This window comes from Neoarius graeffei, chromosome 25, assembly GCF_027579695.1.
Source record: "Neoarius graeffei isolate fNeoGra1 chromosome 25, fNeoGra1.pri, whole genome shotgun sequence".
Lineage (NCBI taxonomy): Eukaryota > Metazoa > Chordata > Actinopteri > Siluriformes > Ariidae > Neoarius > Neoarius graeffei.
The window spans coordinates 8912113-8933161 of record NC_083593.1 but is presented as its reverse complement, the minus strand read 5'-3'; the positions used below and the strand labels follow the sequence as shown (position 1 = coordinate 8933161).

Sequence of the window (21049 nt, the reverse complement as noted above, 5' to 3'; positions counted from 1 at the left end):
CTATTGTCTACAAAATGCAAGAAACCTGTTGTGCTTTCCCACAGATTATTTTCAATTATAGCTGTACTTGAAAACATTCACAAACCGCAGGATCAGTGTCGGCTTAAGTGGTTAAGATTATGACCGTGGAGCAATGACCATAAAACAGTGTGGTCAATTCATCAGGGTTTCCAGAGAACCACTGTAGGCTGCTGTCAATCATGTACTTTATTTTCTGAGAGTGTACTTGGAAAAGGAGAGAATGAAGATATGACCTCAGTGCAAGTATAGAAAGAGAGAGAATAGAAGAGGGCTGAGAACTGAACGTGATAGAACACCAGTGGCAAGTCTGCATGCTGCAGATGTATATCTTCTCCATAATATTTATTGTGACTGGTTAGGATCTTGGAGGTCTTCTAGGTAAGAAAGACAGACCACTGAGATTATACACCTGCTTACATCTTTTTCCCCACTTCTATGCGGGGTCAATGTGGATAGGTTCAACTGATATGGCCTTGCCAAAGGGCTCAAGCAGTGGCAGCTTGGCAGTGCTAAGGCTCAAAACTCCTGACTACCTGATCAGCCACCCAGAGCTTTAACCCGTCAAGCCACCACTGAATTTCAAAAAGAAAGGAGAGAAGTGATACTGGTTAGTCGGTGACGTCCGAGATGTCTAGTGTGAGCTTTTTCAAAATATGTTTAACTCCTGCTGTCTTGAATGCAGTCGATACATGACAAGCTGTTTACAATGTTAGTAACGGAGGGGAGGAAGTCTTGCCAGATCCATTTGGGGAAAAGATGAGGTCTAGCATCAGGTGGTAGGATTGCTGGAGAAGACAAGCTTCTGCAGAAAGGGGAGGAAACTGTGTTCAGTAGAAAGGAGGGGGAAAACAGACTGTGAAAACAGATTGTGCAGCGCAGGAATAGGGGCAGGAGGGAGGAAAACTGGCAGATTTTGGCTAATGAGATCTCATCAAAGATGGTGGCAAAATCATCAGCACTCAAACAGGATGGGAAAGCAACATGTTAGGGGCCTTGTGTGGATCAGATGTTTTTAGCCTTCACCTGATTATCTCATGAATGATTATAGTATATTTCATATTAGGGTATATCTAAACATTTTCATTATACTACACAGACAATAATTACAACCCCAAATCAGGAGAAGTTGGGATGGTATGGAAAATGCAAAAAAAAAAGAAAGCAGTGATTTCTAAATTTGCTTTGACTTGTATTTCATTGCAGGCAGTACGAACCCAAAATATTTCATGTTTTGTCGGGCCAACTTCATTTCATTTGTTAATATACATCCATTCCTGCGCTTCAGGCCTCCAACACATTCCAAAAAAAGTTGGGACGGGGCAATTTAGGGCTAGTAATGAGGCAAAACAATTAAATAATGATGTGATTTGAAACATGATGTCAACGGGTGATTGTAATCATGATTTGGTACAAAATCAGTATCCAAGAAAGGCCTAGTGTTTGAGGGAGGAAAAGATCAGCCAAGGATCTCCAGTTTGTCAACATATGCATGAGAAAAATAATGAAATGTTTCAAAACAATGTTTCTCAAAGAAAGATAGGAAGCGATTTGGATATTTCACCCTCTATGGTGCATCTCATCTCATCTCATTATCTCTAGCTGCTTTATCCTGTTCTACAGGGTCGCAGGCAAGCTGGAGCCTATCCCAGCTGACTACGGGCGAAAGGCAGGGTACACCCTGGACAAGTCTCCAGGTCATCACAGGGCTCCTCTATGGTGCATAATATCATTAAATGGTTCAAGGAATCTGAAGGAATTTTGGTGCATAAAGGGCAAGGGCTCAAGCCTAAGCTGAACACCCATGATCTCTGATCCCTCAGACGGCACTGCATCAAGAACCATCATTCATCTATAGCTGATATAACCACATGGGCTCGGGATTACTTTGGCAAACCTTTGTCAAGCTATAATACAGCGTTGCATTCACAAATGCCAGTTAAAACTTTACTGTTCAAAATGGAAGCCTGATGTTAACTGTGTCTAGAAGTGCCAACAACTTCTCTGGGCTTGGAGGCATCTGGGATGGATCATCACACAGTGGAAATATGTATTGTGGTCAGACAAATCAGTATTCCAGGTCTTCTTGGGCAGCACGGTGGTGTAAGTGGTTAGCACGGTCACCTCATGGCAAGAAGGTTCTGGGTTTGAGCCCAGTGACTGGCGGGGGCCTTTCTGTGTGGAGTTTGCATGTTCTCCCCGTGTTTGCGTGGGTTTCCCCCACAGTTCAAAGACATGCGGTTAGGTTAATATGAGACGGCCTTGGGCTGAGGTGCCCTTGAGCAAGGCAACCAGCTCCCACCTGCTCCCTGGGCGCTGTTAGCATGGCTGCCCACTGCTCTGGGTATGTGTGTGTGCGCTCATTGCTCATGTGTGTGTTCACTGCTTCAGATGGGTTAAATGCAGAGAGGAATGTCACAAATGTGTGATGAATAAAGTTCTTCTTTTTCTTTTGGAAGAAATGTATGCTGTGTGCTCTGGACCAAAAACAAAAAGACTGTTACCAGCAACAAGTCCAAAAGCCAGGGTCTGTCATGGTATGGGGTTGTGTCAGTGCCTTCAACAAGACAATGCAAAACCACATTCTGCACACTTAACAAAGATATAGCTGTGGAAGAAGAGGGTGCCTGTCCCCTCTGTCCCCAATAGACAACGTGTGGCAAATTTTGAAACAAAAATATGACAAAGACCCCTTCCTGTTTGCAGGAAGAATGGGACAAAATAACACCTGAAACGTTTCATCGCTTGGTGCCTTCAGTCTCTAAACATCTTTAAAGTGTTGTGAGAAGGAATAGCAATGTTATAAAGTGCTGTACCATTCCGAATTTTTTTGAAACGTGTTGCAAGAATCAAAATTGAAACAAGTGTTTATTTTGAAAACCAATAAAATTCATGAGGTAAAACATCAAATAATGTGCTGCTGTATCATTTTGAGTGTAATAAAATTCAAAGATTATTTATAAATCATCATTTTCAGTTTTAATTTCAATTTCAACATACTTTTTCTGATTTGGGGCCGTATGAACCAAGCTAATTTACTGCCATTTCTTTGTCATAGTTATGTCATGAAATGTGTTTACCATATTTTATAATTTTATGAAAGAGAATAAATTGTGCCATTCCTTTTAGAATCATGAGGTCAGACAGAGAATGGCACTATTTCTTTAAATCATAATGTTAAAAAAGCTTTGAACCAGCCCCATAATCTGGTTATCCACAGATTTACTCCCAGGTCTGTTAAGTACTGAATTTCAGGCATAAGCATCTTTCGGCAGAGCTCCCTGTATTTCTGCTCAATGTTGCTCTTTATGTTGTATCCCAAAATAGAGCGCTCTCCAACAGGCTGCCAGGGCCTCATGCTTTGGTCCCTTATGTCCTGATCCTCCACAGCCATCCCACCGCTAATGCAGATGGCTGCCATCTCGCTGTTCCTCTGGCGCAACATTTGCACCTCCTTCTCCATGCGCTTCCTCCCGTAGGCGTCCACTTTAGCCCAGAACGTGGCATTGAAGTAACAGTAGAGCTTCCAGTCAACTCCATTCCACTCACGTGCCTTGGCCCTCATCTCGGGCGTGAGCTGGAACACGCTTGTCGGCCTGCGTGTGTTCATACTGAAGAACAGCAAGTCGTCTATCTGCCAGCAGAGAGCATCCTTGAGCAAAATGAGTGACTCCTCGAAATGTTCAGCAATCAGGACGAGCTGAAAGCGCTCCGCAATGGCACGAATGGCGCTGTCCACTATCGGATCCTCTGGACCCAATTTGTTGTCAAAGCCAAGGTCGAAAAAATGAAGGTTCTTAAGATAAAAGGAGTTGAAGCCATTTGTGTCAAAGTGGAGTTGTGGATCATTCAGAAAATCTGTCAGTTTATCCTCACCATGGATCCTCCATATCAAAGGTACTACCCTTTTGTAGTAATGGAACGAGGACTCGAAGACCAGAGCTGGGTCTCTGAGGATGGTGAAGAAGAATGCATCGTCTGGTAGAAGCGCTTCGACCTCAGGAGCATTGAAACGCATGTGGTTGCAGATGATATTGAAGCATGCGCCTGGCCTGTAATCCTTCACGTGCATGCGCATGAATGTAGCTGGATAAGAGAAGTCATTGCGACCAATGGGGAGAGCAAACTTCAGCCCATTCTTCTCCCCATAGCGCAGGAGAATATTTAGAATAGTGCTGCTTGCTGCTTTGTGGGTCTTCAAGAACATCAGGTTCACTTTTGGCACACAGTGCTCCACCTTACTTGTTGAGAAAGATGCCTTCTTCTTTTGCCATGGTGGGGTTTTATTTGCACATGGAGCCAGCACTGGAAATCTGTGTATGAGACAGATGCAGTATAAAGTTACTAGGCCTACTTGCTATTTGAGGGACAGTTATTATGAGAAAATTGAGTGGATTTTGAGGAGATTTTAAAATCGAGTAGTTACGATGCATTAGTTTAATAAAGCAATCCTCCTAACAAGTCAGTGGAAGATGTTCCAAAACAAATCATTTAATATTTGCAATTCCATTGTAGCAAGTTCATGTAATGTCTTTTCCTTTGTAAAAATGTAGGCAGATGAAACCAATAAACAATCCAGTTATTATATCACACTCTTGTAATTTCATTTTATGTGTAATATTCAAATCTACAATGTAATATTCCTCCTCCATGAACATAAATGACAAACCTTGGTGTGTTGGTTTGGAATGCTGGTGTCGAAAAACAGTACAACATCATCATGATGCTGGTGAACAAGAACCCCAATATAAGCCTGTTTAGACCTGACCTGGGCAGATGATGGTACATTTTCTATCTGCGCTCCAGATTTGATCCCCAAAAGCCTGTTGAAGCAGAAGCAAAGGTTAGGCAATCTGGAACAAAAAACACCTTTGTGTTTTACATCCATGTTTTGGCAAATTGCTGTGGTACAAGAGGAATAAAACACTTCAGGACTGCTGTTGGACAATAATCAACTTCTGTGTAGTATCAGGACGTCATCACACCGTCGTATCGTTTATTTTCCTATAACAACACGCTCCAAGTGTTTTAGTCCTGACAGAGCTAACTAGAATTATGGGCTTACTATATGTACTGTATCTCAAAGTTGAAAACACATGCATCAAATTTGGTCAATATGTATTAGTGTTGCAGTACCTGAAACTGGGATTGATCTCAATACCACTTTTTGAAGGTCTCAGTCTCGTCTCAGAATCGATCGCATTTTTATTCAGTCTTGTCTCGGTCTTGAATATATATTAGAGGACTCTGGATTTTATTTCAAGACCGGTCAAGACCACAGCTGTGGTGAATTCAAAATTTTCGTTACTGTTAACGGCTGTCACTCCTCCCCTGCCCCTCTTCACACCCACTGGTCTGGTCCTGGTCTTGACTTGGTCTCGCTCTACTTAGGGCTTGGTCTGGACTTGATATCAACCCCTTAAAGTCTTGGTCTCAATACACTTTGGTCTTGGTCATGTCTTGGTCTCAGTTTAGGTGGTCTTAACTGGATTCTGCATCACCTATGTTCAAAAGTTTGTGGACACCTGACCATCACATGTGCTTTTTGAACATCCCGTTCCTTCTTTGCATTCCAGTTCATCCCAAAGATGTTCAACGAGGTTGAGGTCAGAAGTCTGTGCAGGACACTGAAGATCAGATCTTCCACTCTGACTTTGGCAAAACGTGTCTTCAAAGAGCTCGGTTTATGTATGGGGCATTGTCAGGCTGGAACAGGTTTGGGATTTGAGTTCCAGTGAAGGAAAATTCTTAATGATACAGCATGCAAAGACATCCTGTACAACTGTGTGTTTCCAACTTTTATATTTTCATATCATGTATTAGTCACTTTGATGAAAGCATCTGCCCAACCTAATACAGTAGTAGTACTCTAGTAGTACCATAATATCATCATGTGTCAAAACAAGATGGAGAGTAAAACACTACTTCTACTGCAATTAAATATTTAGAATTTACTTCTTTAATTGGGAAGTGTTACATCTTTGCTGTGTTCAGAAACTGTTCACATGTGAATGATTTTTGTCGAGTGGCAAAATAAAGGTATAGATTAGAAGCTTTGCTAAAGTACTAAACTCAACTTGTGTATGCAGCTTTTCTCAGTAAAAGATACGCATTAAGGAGAAAAAAATATGTGACAAGGAAAGGTATCATTTTTCTGAGAGTGTAGACAAAATGCTTGGTATAGTACATTTTTCAAAAATACTAGAGTATACACTCATTGGCCACTTTAATAGAAACTTGTTCTTGATTTTAAGTTTCCTGTTCTTGGCTGCAGGAGTGGAACCCAATGTGGTTTTCTACTGTTGCATGCTGAGATGCTTTTCTGCTCACCATGGTTGTAAAGAGTTGCTATGAGTTACTATATCCTTCCTGGCAGCTTGAACCAATTTTCCTCGGACCTCTCTTATCAACAAGGTGTTTGTTTCCACCCACAGAACTGTCGCTCAGTCAGTGGGGTGTTTTTTTTTTTTTTTTGCACCATTCTGTGTAAACTCCAGAGACTGTTGTGTGTGAAAACCCCAGGAGATCATCAGTTTCTGAAATACTCAAACCAGTCCATCTGGCACAAACCAACACCCATGCCACAGTGAAAGTCACAATTTGAGAGATCACGACTTTTCCCATTCTGATGTTTGAAGTGGGAGCGGCATGGTAGTGTAGTGGTTAGCGCTGTCGCCTCACAGCAAGAAGGTCCGGGTTCGAGCCCCGTGGCCGACGAGGGCCTTTCTGTACGGAGTTTGCATGTTCTCCCCGTGTCCGCGTGGGTTTCCTCTGGGTGCTCCGGTTTCCCCTACAGTCCAAAGACATGCAGGTTAGGTTAACTGGTGGCTCTAAATTGACCGTAGGTGTGAATGTGAGTGTGAATGGTTGTCTGTGTCTATGTGTCAGCCCTGCGATGACCTGGTGACTTGTCCAGGGTGTACCCCGCCTCTCACCCACAGTCAGCTGGGATAGGCTCCAGCTTGCCTGCAACCCTGTAGGACAGGATAAGTGGCTACAGATAATGGATGGATGGATGAATGGATGGTATGTAATGGCGAATGCAAATCTGATTCTAGGGACTTCCTCGAGTGCTGTGATTTGATTTGGTCGTCTACCATTAAGCCTGTGGAATCTAATTGCTATGAGGTTACCGCCATGATCCTCATCGTTCAATGATACCGATTAAACAAATAGAGTTTGAATACAAGCCATGAGCCACTGCTGCTGAAAAGGATGTGTTAAAGGAGTAGATAGACGTGTTTACATAACAAACATGCTGAGTAATGAGCCATAGTATTGTTATAATAACAATTGCACCAACCAAACATGTCTCAGGATGAGCAGCGAAATATATGGCTTATTAATGTGTTATATAATTGGTTTTATATATAAACTGTCATTCATTCATTTATTCACTTAATTTCCTTCCAACAGAGAAGGTCGGTCCAAAGTTCTCCATCTCTGGTCACAGATAGATAGATAGATATACACTACCATTCAAAAGTTTGGGGTCACCCAGACAATTTTGTGTTTTCCATGAAAAGTCACACTTTTATTTACCACCATAAGTTGTAAAATGAATAGAAAATATAGTCAAGACATTTTTCTGGCCATTTTGAGCATTTAATCGACCCCACAAATGTGATGCTCCAGAAACTCAATCTGCTCAAAGGAAGGTCAGTTTTATAGCTTCTCTAAAGAGCTCAACTGTTTTCAGCTGTGCTAACATGATTGTACAAGGGTTTTCTAATCATCCATTAGCCTTCTGAGGCAATGAGCAAACACATTGTACCGTTAGAACACTGGAGTGATAGTTGCTGGAAATGGGCCTCTATACACCTATGGAGATATTGCACCAAAAACCAGACATTTGCAGCTAGTCATTTACCACATTAGCAATGTATAGAGTGGATTTCTGATTAGTTTAAAGTGATCTTCATTGAAAAGAACAGTGCTTTTCTTTCAAAAATAAGGACATTTCAAAGTGACCCCAAACTTTTGAACGGTAGTGTATACAGTGTGTTGGGTCGAATCTCTAGGTGCTAATAAGTAGGTCTTCATGGGCTCATAATAAAATGTTCAAATATTAGAGTCATCCTGTATTATAAGTCTGGATTTTGAAAATAAAAATAGGGTGGTCAAGGCTTGGGGATTTCCAAATTTCATAATGTCCATCTGGGATCGTTTAACCCAACAGGTTGAGAACCTTTATATGTGTGTGAAGCTAGACACACCTGTGTAAGCTAATAGACTGTATTAAAAATTGCATGCATTGACCGAGCATGGTTTTTTTTTTTTTTCATGTTTGAATTTGCTCAGAGAACCTGTTCTATTGTCTGTATACCTCCTGTTTGTGTGATAGTGGCACAGGAAATACAGGACGTGCTGGTTATTCTCTGAATGACGAAGTAAAATTCTGGCCTAATAGATAAAAATCTCCCCTCTCTCTATCATATAACTCTCTCTTTCATTTTCTGTCTGTATGTAAGAATATGTGGCATTTGCCTTTGTAAAGATGATAACATTTTGAAACTAGAAGGGCGCCTGGTAGACTGCATACCTCCACCAAGCCACATATCAACATCAGAATCAAACCACTTGAACTTAGGATAATACTAAAGCTGTACACCAAACTTCATCAAAATTCTTTCACTACTTTATGAGTTACATTGGGGAGGGACTAAAAAAAATCCTGGATCCACATACATATCCGGATTTTCATCAAAATCTAATCAATTGTTCCTTGGCCTGTGGCTCACCTTTCCAGCAAACTTCATCAAAACCCGTTCACTACTTTTTGTGTTACGTTGGGAACAAACAAACAGAGGCGAAAACATAACCTCCTCCAACAAAGTTCCCAAACAACTGTTAATGTTGGACAAAATGGACATTATTATCTCATCTCATTATCTCTAGCCGCTTTATCCTTCTACCGGGTCGCAGGCAAGCTGGAGCCTATCCCAGCTGACTACGGGCGAAAGGCGGGGTACACCCTGGACAAGTCGCCAGGTCATCACAGGGCTGACACATAGACACAGACAACCATTCACACCTACGGTCAATTTAGAGTCACCAGTTAACCTAACCTACATGTCTTTGGGGGAAACCGGAGCACCCGGAGGAAACCACGCGGACAACATGCAAACTCCACACAGAAAGGCCCTCACCGGCCACGGGGCTCGAACCCGGACCTTCTTGCTGTGAGGCGACAGCACTAACCACTACACCACCGTGCCACCCCGACATTATTATTATTATACATTAAAACATTTAGCAACTGGATAAAGGGCTTATTTTCATCTTTCAGTTCCCTACTGCAAAGTCAGATTCATTCATTCACTGGCATAAAGACTGAATGTTTACAGTCAAGAGTGTACAGGTGACACATATTCGGCTGGAAGGTACAGTCTATTGTATATAGATTATACTACACAGTATATTTGGGGAAAAACATAAAAATAAATCGCATTTTCCATATCAAGACAAACACATACATTTCATATCAGAAAGAAATCGAACGCTTTCCTTGTCTACTGACTGTCCTTTTATTAAAGCATTAAAAATGTTCTTAGGACTTTTCATTGTCTGTCCAATATAACCCTCCATGATGACACTTATGAACTATTCAAATATTAGGCAAATTATGTTTACAAGACATAACGTTTACCAACAGAACAGGTCCCATTCAATTCAACTGATCATTCATGTAGGATATAATGATGAGGAAAGTACTGGTCGTACACCCGCTGGCCTAATTCTTCGGTCAGAAAGAACGCAGCTGTTCTAGAGGTTGTATCTTGCCATTTATTAATTGTCTCTGTGCATATATACATCTGTGTCAAAGGTTCTGAAGTTGTGTTGTGACAAAAGTTGTGACAACAGTTGTGGTTTATTTACATTCACACACAACAGCACCGAGAGACCTTCAAACGAGACATGAGACTCCTAGAATGCGACGGCATGAAAGAGAAACGTCCGTGCCTGTTTATATAACGCAGCTCTTTAAAGGGCGGTGCCGCATTTTCTTAAAGGCAAAGTATTTTACATCGAACAACAGGAATTTACACAGAAGAAGGCAGGGAATTTTGTACAGCCGCCCCCAAATTTACTTAGTAAATTTGTAAACAACATAAATTAACTGCCCATCAGTTATTACATTAATCAGCTACATCACTGGGCATTTCAGGTAACTCAATTAGCTTGGCCACAGGTCGTAGGTAGGTGCTACCTTTAATGTCCACTGCAGCAATCCGGACTTTACCGTCATCACTAGTAATGACCTTACTGACCCGTCCTACTGGCCACATAGCTCTTGGCAGCTGACTGTCCATTACCAGGACAACCTGTCCAACCTTTAGGTCTTCTGATGAACCCTTCCACTTCTGTCGCAGTTGAAGGTTGGGAAGGTATCTCCGGATGAACTGGTTCCAGAAGTGGTCGGCGATGACCTGTCTGTGTCGGTAGAGTCGTCGTCCCAGCAGAGCTTCAGGCCTGTACAAGGCCTGTGGCAAGGAGGCATCCCGCCGCCCCATAAGGAGTAGGTTTGGTGTGATCGGGTCCGGGTCCGCCACGTCTGATGACACATAGCCCAGAGGTTTTGAATTAAGAATCCTTTCCACCTCCACCAACACGGTGGCAAGGACCTCCTCTGGAACAATTTGGTCACGTAGCACAACCTGGAGAGAAGCCTTGACAGACTTGATCTCTCTTTCCCACGCTCCTCCGAAATGAGGTGCATGAGGTGGATTGTATCTGAAGGAGATGCTTTGTCCGGCGAGCTGCTCCCTCAGGGAAGGTTCAAGTTGAGCAAAGGCTTCCTTGAGTTCTCTGTCTCCCCCTCGGAAGTTAGTGCCCTGGTCACAAAGAATCTCAAATGGCTTTCCCCGTCTTGCTACAAACCTCCGTAGGGCAAGGAGGAAAGAGTCACTGTCCATATGGCAAAGGAGGTCTAAGTGGACACACCTTGTAGTCAGGCACTTAAATATGATGCCCCACCTTTTCTCCTGTCTTCTGCCTAGTTTGACTGCATAGGGGCCAAAACAATCAACCCCCGTGGACCAGAAAGGAGGCTTATTCAAACGAAGTCATGCAGAGGGTAAATCAGCCATTTGGGGAATCCCCGGTTTCTTGCGCCACTTACAACACTCTGTACACTGCCTCTGATGCTTACGGATGGCTTGACGTCCACACAGTATCCAGTACGATCTTCGGACCTCTGCATAGACTCTTTCTGGTCCAGGATGAAGGAGACGATTGTCATAGTCTCTAATCAGTAGGCGTGTGACCATGTGATCAGGTGATAGTACAATAGGATGAAGAGTGTCGTCCTCTAGATCCTCAGCCTTGCGAAGCCTCCCACCAATCAGTCCAAGTTGGTCGAGCATTGGTGAGAGTGAGCTCAGTCGGCTATTGGTTGGTATGGCCTTTCCAGCTTTGAGAGCTGTCACCTCCTCTGGGAAGCTCTCTAACTGTGTTCTCTGTAGGAGAGCCAGTTCGGCTGTAATGCGTTCAGAGGCGCTTGGGGGTGTGGAAGCCGCCCCGTGAAGAGCCTGATGCGTGGTAAGTAGGAGGTCCTCCCAGGTCTCCAGCTTGTGTATTTCTCCGTTGTAGATGGTGGCCTGCTCAGGGTTGTGCAACAGCCGTCTCTCAGCCCTTCGTAGGAGAGGCATCACAGCAGAGGGTGATGCTTGGAGTAAGGTATGGTCCTCTTTCCACAGGAGAGGTGTCGCGTATCTCTCCACGCCATCCACATTGATCCGTACCGTGTCACCTTCCAACAGAGCAAGTGCGGAGCTGTCCTGCTTTGAGCGTGTGATCTCTTTCTCATTGCGATGAGGCAGAGTGTCGAGTTGCCATAATTTCTCCACATTGTGTCGTAGCTCTTGAGCGGGTGACAGGAAGGAGGTGTGTAGGCATGAACTCTGATGACAGGGCTGTTGCAGGAACGTCACAGGCCCTTGGATGGCCCATCCCAGCTTTGTGCATACAGCAACAGGAGAGCCAGGTGAGCCCATGCAGACTGGACATATGGCAGTGATCAAATGTGCATTGTCCGACCCAATGAGGATCATCGGCTTAGCTTTGTGGAAAGGCTCGACTGGAACATCCCTCAGGTAGTGGTATTTCCTCTTCAGGACATCAGCTGGGCAGGACTGTTCAGCAAGGTTCAGCTCTGAAGCAGTGAATACATTCTTGAGCTTGTGTCTGATGCCCAAGTTCGACCTGGTTGATACCTCAAGTGTCACCGAGGCTCCTTTCAGGTGCACTATGTCTTGCCGGACAGTTCTCAAAGTTAGGAACTCACACTCCCTCTTCAGGCCAAGCTTGTCAACTGCAGTGGGAAGCATGATCGTCCTTTCAGACCCATCATCAAGCAGGGCATGGGTATCCAGGATCTTGTTCCCATTGCGCAAGCGAACAGGGACAACTTTGAGCATCACTCGGCGTGAATGACTTGCTTGATCCATGTAAACAACTGTGGATACAGTGCTGACGGTAAGGACACCGGGCTGTTGCATAGATGCGACCTCATGCAAAGTCAATAGGTGCTGCTCTCCACAGGAAACGCAAGGCTTCTTCAGAGTGCACTTGTCGGGTTTATGCCCTCTACCACACCTCCAGCAGCGGTTCTGTTCCTTTATCCAATCTGACTTCTGAGATGTATTCATGCTGGTGAATTCTGAACATCCACTCAGGTAGTGCTCGTTGGACTTGCAATATGGGCAAAAGGGCTTGAATCGCTCACGCTTGTGTTTTGGCGATGTGGAAGGTGCAGTTGCCTTCAGTGTAGCAGCAGTGTTTAGCAACACAGTGGATGACTTCACTTTTGTCTGTTTGGAGGACTTGGTATCTCGACGTGCAGGCTCTCCCTGAATGCCTTCAGCGGCTCGTCAAGAGATTTGCAGGGTTTGAGACTTAATTTCCAGCCAGGACGCCAGGTCAATCAAAGTGTAAGTTGTAGCAGACCCACTAGCTATGATGCCTTGCTTCAAGCAGTGTTCTACAAAGGAATCCCTGTAGCTCATAGGAAGTTTGCTAAGCAGGATGTCAACATGCGAACCACACTGCAGCTCGTACCTGGCTGGCCCACTTGTCGACTGTAGCATTCCCACTAGTGAGCTAACTGCTGTGCTGAAATCTTCAAGTGCTTGGGCATCACCCATCCGGACAGCTGGAGCTTGCTGGAGGGCCTTCAGCTCACTCTGTATGAGGGATCGTGGCTGGCTGTACCGTTGCTCCAGAGCCTGCATCGCAGCGCTGTAGGGCTGTGGACTGTTAAGATGCCTCTTAGCTATCTGATAAGCTGCAGGAAGTTTCACAAGGTCAAGGAGAACTTGAAACTTATAATCCTCTGTCAGATGTCGGTGAGGCCCTAAGACTGTGTCCAGACCTTTTTTCAGGAGAATAAAGTCACTCTCTTTGCCTGATGAGAATGCAACCAATTTAGGCTTCGGTATCCCATAGGATGAAGCGATGGCCATCTCCATCAAGTTAGGTGCTCCTGTATCGGCTGCAGGGTAGGCCGCAGATTGAGGCACATGGTACGGGTATGGGTACCAAGGATAATGCCCAGGTTGTGGTATCCCATAAGGTGGATACCAAGGCCCAGCAGGTAGCTGCACTGGTGGATAAGGTTGAATGGGCGGAGGCTGCATTGGCACTGGCTGCCCTGGAAGAGGCTGTGCGGGTGCTGGCTGGCCTAGCAGAGGTAGCGCGGGCACTGGCTGGCCTGGCAGAGGCGACGCGGGCGCTGGCTGGCCTGGCAGAGGCGACGCGGGCGCTGGCTGGCCTGGCAGAGGCGACGCGGGCGCTGGCTGGCCTGGCAGAGGCAACGCGGGCGCTGGCTGGCCTGGCAGAGGTGACGCGGGCGCTGGCTGGGGCGCCAGAGATGCCGTGGGGTAGTGCCCTATGGATGCCCTCTCTGGTGAACCATAAGATGCTGGTGTAGAAGTGCCATCTGATGGAACACTCGCTGCATGCTTGGTCAGGCCTACCATTGTCGCCAGAGGCCTATGATGTTCTGTCATATCTAACCAGGATCCTACTCTGGAAGCTGCTCCTTGAAGCACTGATGAAGTGGATTGAATGAGTGGCTGAGACAAGAATGGATTCAACTCTTGCACATAAGTGTGACTAGGGGATTTGGTCCATAATGTTTGGGGAGCTAACATGTAATCTGAGGGAGGCCTGTCTCCAGTGTGGGTAGTAGTGACAGGTGCATGGCCAAATGAATGTGGCAAACTGCTACTATACTGCGGATAAGGAGAGGTTGATCTTGGATGCTCATGAGAAAAGCCCATTGTACTTAATGGATAAGAGGCACGCTTTGCATTCTCCATTTCCACAGTAAGCTGTTCCATTTCAGTGCTTAAACTTCTCCATCTCTCCTCTAGTCGATCTAATACAGAGGCTCTAGCAGCAGTAGCTCCATCAGATGGGAAAGAAATGTTGCTCTGACTTGCATGTGTTGCATGCCCTGTTGATCGCATGTGTGGTCTGAAGGGGGATGACTGGCGAGGGTGGTAGAGCACATAGTCCTCTAGATAAGCTGGAGGTTGTCTTCTCCGACTGGGGCGAGGATCAGGCTGATGTGCTTCACCCTGGACATCTCTAGAAGCAGCCATGACGCAGCTGGTGTACAATCCGGCTCGAAGGACCAACTTTGTAGGATATAATGATGAGGAAAGTACTGGTCGTACACCCGCTGACCTAATTCTTCGGTCATAAAGAACGCAGCTGTTCTAGAGGTTGTATCTTGCCATTTATTAATTGTCTCTGTGCATATATACATCTGTGTCAAAGGTTCTGAAGTTGTGTTGTGACAACAGTTGTGGTTTATTTACATTCACGCACAACAGCACCGAGAGACCTTCAAACGAGACACGAGACTCCTAGAATGCGACGGCATGAAAGAGAAACGTCCGTGCCTGTTTATATAACGCAGCTCCTTAAAGGGGCGGTGCCGCATTTTCTTAAAGGCAAAGTATTTTACATAGAACAACAGGAATTTACGCAGAAGAAGGCAGGGAATTTTGTACAATTCGGAAAATGGAATAACTATAAAAAATTAAGCTATAACAGCTATATAATGTCTATAACACTATAACATCTCATCTGTTGCTTTAGTTTATACGCTATTGTTACAGGTCAAAAAATTTCGACCTAGGTGATTTTTTTTTTAACCTGGGTTAAAAAAAAAACACCTTAACCAAAAACCTTAACCACAAGACCAGCAACAACTGCAACAGAAGGAGTGATATATATTTTGAATTTATTCATGAGTCCAGTCTTATGACTTAATCAAGTAGTTTAAAATACAAAGTCTTCCTAAATCTGAACCCTAAACCTGACTGTAGGTATAGTAAGTCTCCGTAATACAAATAGCAAATTATTAACTGGGTTAAAAATTTTAATATACAGTGGAGCTTGAAAGTTTGTGAACCCTTTAGAATTGTCCATATTTCTGCATAAATATTACCTAAAACATCATCAGATTTTCACAAAAGTCCTAAAAGTAGATAAAGAGAACCCAGTTAAACAAATGAGACAAAAATATTATACATGGTCATTTATTTACTGAGGAAAATGACCCAATATTACAGGGCAGCACGGTGGTGTAGTGGTTAGCACTGTCGCCTCACAGCAAGAAGGTCCTGGGTTCGAGCCCAGCGGCTGGCAAGGACCTTTCTGTGTGGAGTTTGCATGTTCTCCCCATGTCTGCATGAGTTTCCTCCGGGTGCTCTGGTTTCCCCCACAGTCCAAAGACATGCAGGTTAGGCTAATTGGTGACTCTAAATTGACCGTAGGTGTGAGTATGAATGGTTGTTTGTGTCTATGTGTCAGCCCTGCAATAACCTGGCAGCTTGTCCAGGGTGTACCCCGCCTCTCACCTATAGTCAGCTGGGATAGGCTCCAGCTTGCCTACGACCCTGCAGGACAGGATAAGCAGCTACAGATAATGGATGGATGGACCCAATATTACATATCTGTGAGTGGCAAAAGCATGTGAACTTTTGCTTTCAGTATCTGGTGTGACCCCCTTGTGCAACAATAACTGCAACTAAACATTTCCGGTAACTGTTGATCAGTCCTGCACACCGGCTTGGAGGAATTTTAGCCCATTCCTCCGTACAGAACAGCTTCAACTCTGGGATGTTGGTGGGTTTCCTCACATGAACTGCTCGCTTCAGGTCCTTCCACAACATTTCGATTAGATTAAGGTCAGGACTTTGACTTGGCCATTCCAAAATGTTAACTTTATTCTTCTTAAACCATTCTTTGGTAGAACGACTTGTGTGTTTAGGGTCATTGTCTTGGTGAATGACCCACCTTCTCTTGAGATTCAGTTCATGGACAAATGTCCTGACATTTTCCTTTAGAATTCGCTGGTATAATTCAGAATTCATTGTTCCATCAATGATGGCAAGCCGTCCTGGCCCAGATGCAGCAAAACAGGCCCAAACCATGATACTACCACCACCATGTTTCACAGATGGGATAAGGTTCTTATGCTGGAATCCCATGTTTTCCTTTCTCCAAACATAACGCTTCTCATTTAAACCAAAAAGTTCTATTTTGGTCTCATCTGTCCACAAAACATTTTGCCAATAGCCTTCTGGCTTGTCCACGTGATCTTTAGCAAACTGCAGATGAGCAGCAATGGTCTTTTTGGACAGCAGTGGCTTTCTCCTTGCAACCCTGCCATGCACACCATTGTTGTTCGGTGTTCTCCTGATGATGGACTCATGAACATTAACATTAGCCAATATGAGAGAGGCCTTCAGTTGCTTAGAAGTTACCCTGGGGTCCTTTGTGACCTCGCTGACTATTACACACCTTGCTCTTGGAGTGATCTTTGTTGGTCGACCACTCCTGGGGAGGGTATTAATGGTCTTGAATTTCCTCTATTTGCACACAATCTGTCTGACTGTGGATTGGTGGAGTCCAAACTCTTTAGAGATGGTTTTGTAACCTTTTCCAGCCTGATGAGCATCAACAACACTTTTTCTGAGGTCCTCAGAAATCTCCTTTGTTCGTGCCATGATACACTTCCACAAACATGTTGTGAAGATCAGACTTTGATAGATCCCTGTTCTTTAAATAAAACAGGGTGCCCACTCACACCTGATTGTCATCCCATTGATTGAAAACACCTGACTCTAATTTCACCTTCAAATTAACTGCTAATCCTAGAGGTTCACATACTTTTGCCACTCACAGATATGTAATATTTGATCATTTTCCTCAATAAATAAATGATCAAGTATAATATTTTTGTCTCATTTGTTTAACTGGGTTCTCTTTATCTACTTTTAGGACTTGTGTGAAAATCTGATGATGTTGTAGGTCATATTTATGCAGAAATATAGAAAATTCTAAAGGGTTCACAAACTTTCAAGCACCACTGTAGGTTGAAAAATTACACCTGACCTATAATTCTGACTTGTAACACAACCAAAAAAAACAAAAAAAAAACCCAAAACAACAACAACAACAACAACAACAACAACAAAAAACATATAGCATTCATTCAGTTATAGTTACCATTTTGCTCACCCTAATCTCACTAAAACTATCATTTCAAGCTATTTTTGTTCACATGCAGCTCACTGGGAGTCTCACAGCAAAATGTTCCATGAACGTCATGTGTTGAATTCGTATTTTTTTCTTTCCATTACTTAATATATTAATAGCCAGCAGTCATGTTATAACATGTTTAGAGAATGCAGATGGGACGTAGACCATTCATCAGATACAGTTTATTCCCAAGTCTCACCCTTAATCCATTGGATAATCTCACCTGTAGATACTGTAGATTTGTTCTTCCTTCTGTAATCATAAACACTGTCCTGGAATCATCTCAGGACTTTTATTCACAATCAGCTCATGTTGAAAATCCTTTCAACAAGTATCCATTAAAGAAGAGTAAATATTTTTAATCACACTATCCGGTGTCACTCAGAAGATAATTTTTCCCTGCCGCTCTTCGAGCTCGCTTGCTTATTCGGGATCTAAACCTACCGTATATCCCAATTCCTGTAAAGCTGCTTTGTGACAATATCTCTTCTTTAAAGATCTACAGGGCAGCACGGTGGTGTAGTGGTTAGCACTGTCGCCTCACAGCAAGAAGGTTCTGGGTTTGAGCCCAGCGGCCGACGAGGACCTTTCTGTGTGGAGTTTGCATGTTCTCCCCGTGTCCGTGTGGGTTTCCTCCGGGTGCTCCGGTTTCCCCCACAGTCCAAAGACATGCAGGTTAGGCTAATTGGTGACTCTAAATTGACCATAGGTGTGAATGTGAGTGTGAATGGTTGTCTGTGTCTATGTGTCAGCCCTGTGATGACCTGGCGACTTGTCCAGGGTGTACCCCGCCTTTCGCCCGTAGTCAGCTGGGATAGGCTCCAGCTTGCCTGCGACCCTGTAGGACAGGATAAGCGCCTACAGATGATGGATGGATGGATAAAGATCTACACAAATGAATTCAATTGAATTCATTTTTACTTCTGTCTTTCTCCAAAGTATAGTTTAACCTTGCACAGGAGGAGAATTTTAAAAACAAGGGCTGTCTAGGAAAGGATGAGGAAAGGATGAAAAGAAATATATCCCTGACAACAACCTTTTCAAAACAGGAAATGTGTATCAAATCCAAAGTTTATAATAGGATCATCGAAAGGGTAGCTTTACAGCAAACAGTGGAGTCATACAGCATCTGAGCAAAATAGAAAAATGCCTCTCCGATTTCAGGTTTGGACAGTGTGAGGAATTTTCACACTATCTGATCTGTATCAGCTCTCTGACTCTGCACAAAGCATGGTCGACTTATTAAAAACTTATTAAAAACACTTGAACACAAATACAAGTCACATTTTTTAGAATGGAAAGATGTGTGTAGTTGTGTTGTGCACCGCTAGAATTACTCGCCCAGCCTCACAAGCTCAGTGAGTAGAAATACTGTAATGATAGTAATCTGCTGTATTGTTAAGCATTGAATAAGCAGGTAAGCAGGAATATGGGAGCCTGATTGCTTGAAAACTGAGCATTTAAAGGCTCTCTTTAGGAAAATAACCGTCCTATTATAATGTATGCCATGAATATTTAGTCTATAACGCTTCTATCTTCCTATAACAGACTTGACATTGAGGTTATTATCACAGCACGATAAGAGGTTCTGTACAATTTTTAATGCTGTCTAAATTTCTTACAATCAAAGATTATGGATTTGAATTCGTCCTACCTTATACCTTATTAAGTAATTCCTAATTTAGATGCAAGATTATGAGGAATGACTCTGTGCTGATGAAACTTTTGAGAACATCAGACATTCCAACATCTTCATGCCAGGCTTATAGTCTCAGACGCAGCTCAAAGAACCTGTTCTACTTTATCTCTTACTTTCTACCTGTCTGCCTCTGTGAGAAAGGGCGTGTGAGTGTGTGTGCGCGTGCGTACATGAGAGTGAGCAAATGTATTATTTTGCATTAGTATGGGCTGAGCTTGCACTCAGGGAACCAATCAGGTTCTTGTCTCAGGCTGTAATTATGGCTTATGACCAAAAACATCCAACAACAATAACCTCAAAAGAAGGTCTATTGTTGTGGATACGGAATAGAGGCATAGTCTTTTTACACTACTGTTCAAAAGTTTGGGGTCGCTTTGAAATGTCCTTATTTCTGAAAGAAAAGCACTGTTCTTTTCAATGAAGATCACTTTAAACTAATCAGAAATCCACTCTATACATTGCTAATGTGGTAAATGACTATTCTAGCTGGTTTTTGGTGCAATATCTCCATAGGTGTATAGAGGCCCATTTCCAGCAACTCTCACTCCAGTGTTCTAATGGTACAATGTGTTTGCTCATTGCCTCAGAAGGCTAATGGATGATTAGAAACCCCTTGTACAATCATGTTAGCACAGCTGAAAACAGTTTAGCTCTTTAGAGAAGCTATAAAACTGACCTTCCTTTGAGCAGATTGAGTTTCTGGAGCATCGCATTTGTGGGGTCGATTAAATGCTCAAAATGGCCAGAAAAATGTCTTGACTATATTTTCTCTTCATTTTACAACTTATGGTGGTAAATAAAAGTGTGACTTTTCATGGAAAACACAAAATTGTCTGGGTGACCCCAAACTTTTGAACGGTAGTGTATATATGAAGTGTAGACGCCCAGACGGACAGAAAAACCTACTGCCAAAAATGATCACATCAAATTAATGCTAACACCTTTCTGTTTTAACCAGCATTAATCTTTTCAGCAGTTTGTGCTATAGTAGCTCTTCTGTGGGATTGGACCATGTGGCTAGCCTTCACGCCTCATGTGAGTCAATGAGCCTTTGACACCCATGACCCTGTCACCAGGCCACCGGTTGTCCTTCCTTGGACCACTTTTGGTAGGTACTAACCACTGCATACCAGGAACACCCCAAAAGATGTGCCATTTTGGAGATGCTCAGACCCAGTCATCTAGCCATCACAATTTGGTCCTTTTCAAAGTCGCTCAGATCTTCACGCTTGCCCATTTTTCCTGTTTCCAACACATCAACTTTGAGAACTGACTGTTCTCTTGCTGCCTAATATACCCCACCCCTTGTAACAACATAATCAGTGTAATTCACTGTACCAGTCAGGTTTTTTTTTTTTTATAAATGTTATGGCTGATCGGTGTACAGTATGTATTGTGGGCAAATATCAGCTCTCAGTAACCCAAAAGCATTATACATTTAATTCTTCTTAACTGATAAAATAATGAATGATGTTTGTGTTTTAGAAAGTCGACAGGGAGCAGTATTTCACTGGTTTGGGCTGTGGATGTTCAGTGTCATGGAAATTCAGGGAAAACATTCCATTAGTCAGGAAAAGAAGAAACTCATGAATGGAGTCAAATTACAAGACAGTAGGTTGTGAATGTGTTGATGACCATGACTCATCAGGATCACACGGACAATTTTAGCTATTTTTTACCAGGGTGTGGAAAATATTTGTGCAATGTTGTTCTTTGCTACTACATGTAAGTGTTATTTTGATGTACAGTACCGTACTTATACTTTATTTGAGT

At 43.4% G+C, this 21049-nt stretch overlaps 1 protein-coding gene across 2 annotated transcripts; it reads right to left on the bottom strand.

Moving 5' to 3' along the window:
* Positions 1 to 2920: 2920 nt before the first annotated feature.
* Positions 2921 to 19432, bottom strand: gal3st1b (galactose-3-O-sulfotransferase 1b). Of its 2 annotated transcripts, none has more exons than XM_060908460.1 (3): positions 19239 to 19432; positions 4688 to 4841; positions 2921 to 4331 (listed from the first exon to the last, which is right to left on the bottom strand). In XM_060908460.1, the coding sequence occupies exons 2-3, from the start codon at positions 4804 to 4806 to the stop codon at positions 3188 to 3190; spliced, it is 1263 nt and encodes a 420-aa protein (XP_060764443.1). In that variant the 5' UTR covers positions 4807 to 4841; positions 19239 to 19432; the 3' UTR covers positions 2921 to 3187. The 2 variants fall into 2 exon arrangements, with proteins under 2 accessions (XP_060764443.1, XP_060764442.1); XM_060908459.1 differs by having other exon boundaries at positions 19232 to 19431.
* Positions 19433 to 21049: the final 1617 nt, after the last annotated feature.

Excerpts from the sequence above, each read along its gene's own strand:
- gal3st1b (XM_060908460.1), bottom strand. The coding sequence starts at position 4,806 with ATGTACCATCATCTGCCCAGGTCAGGTCTAAACAGGCTTATATTGGGG. Across the intron at positions 4,332-4,687 it reads TTCCAAACCAACACACCAAG|ATTTCCAGTGCTGGCTCCAT; the intron begins GTTTGTCATTTA and ends TCTCATACACAG.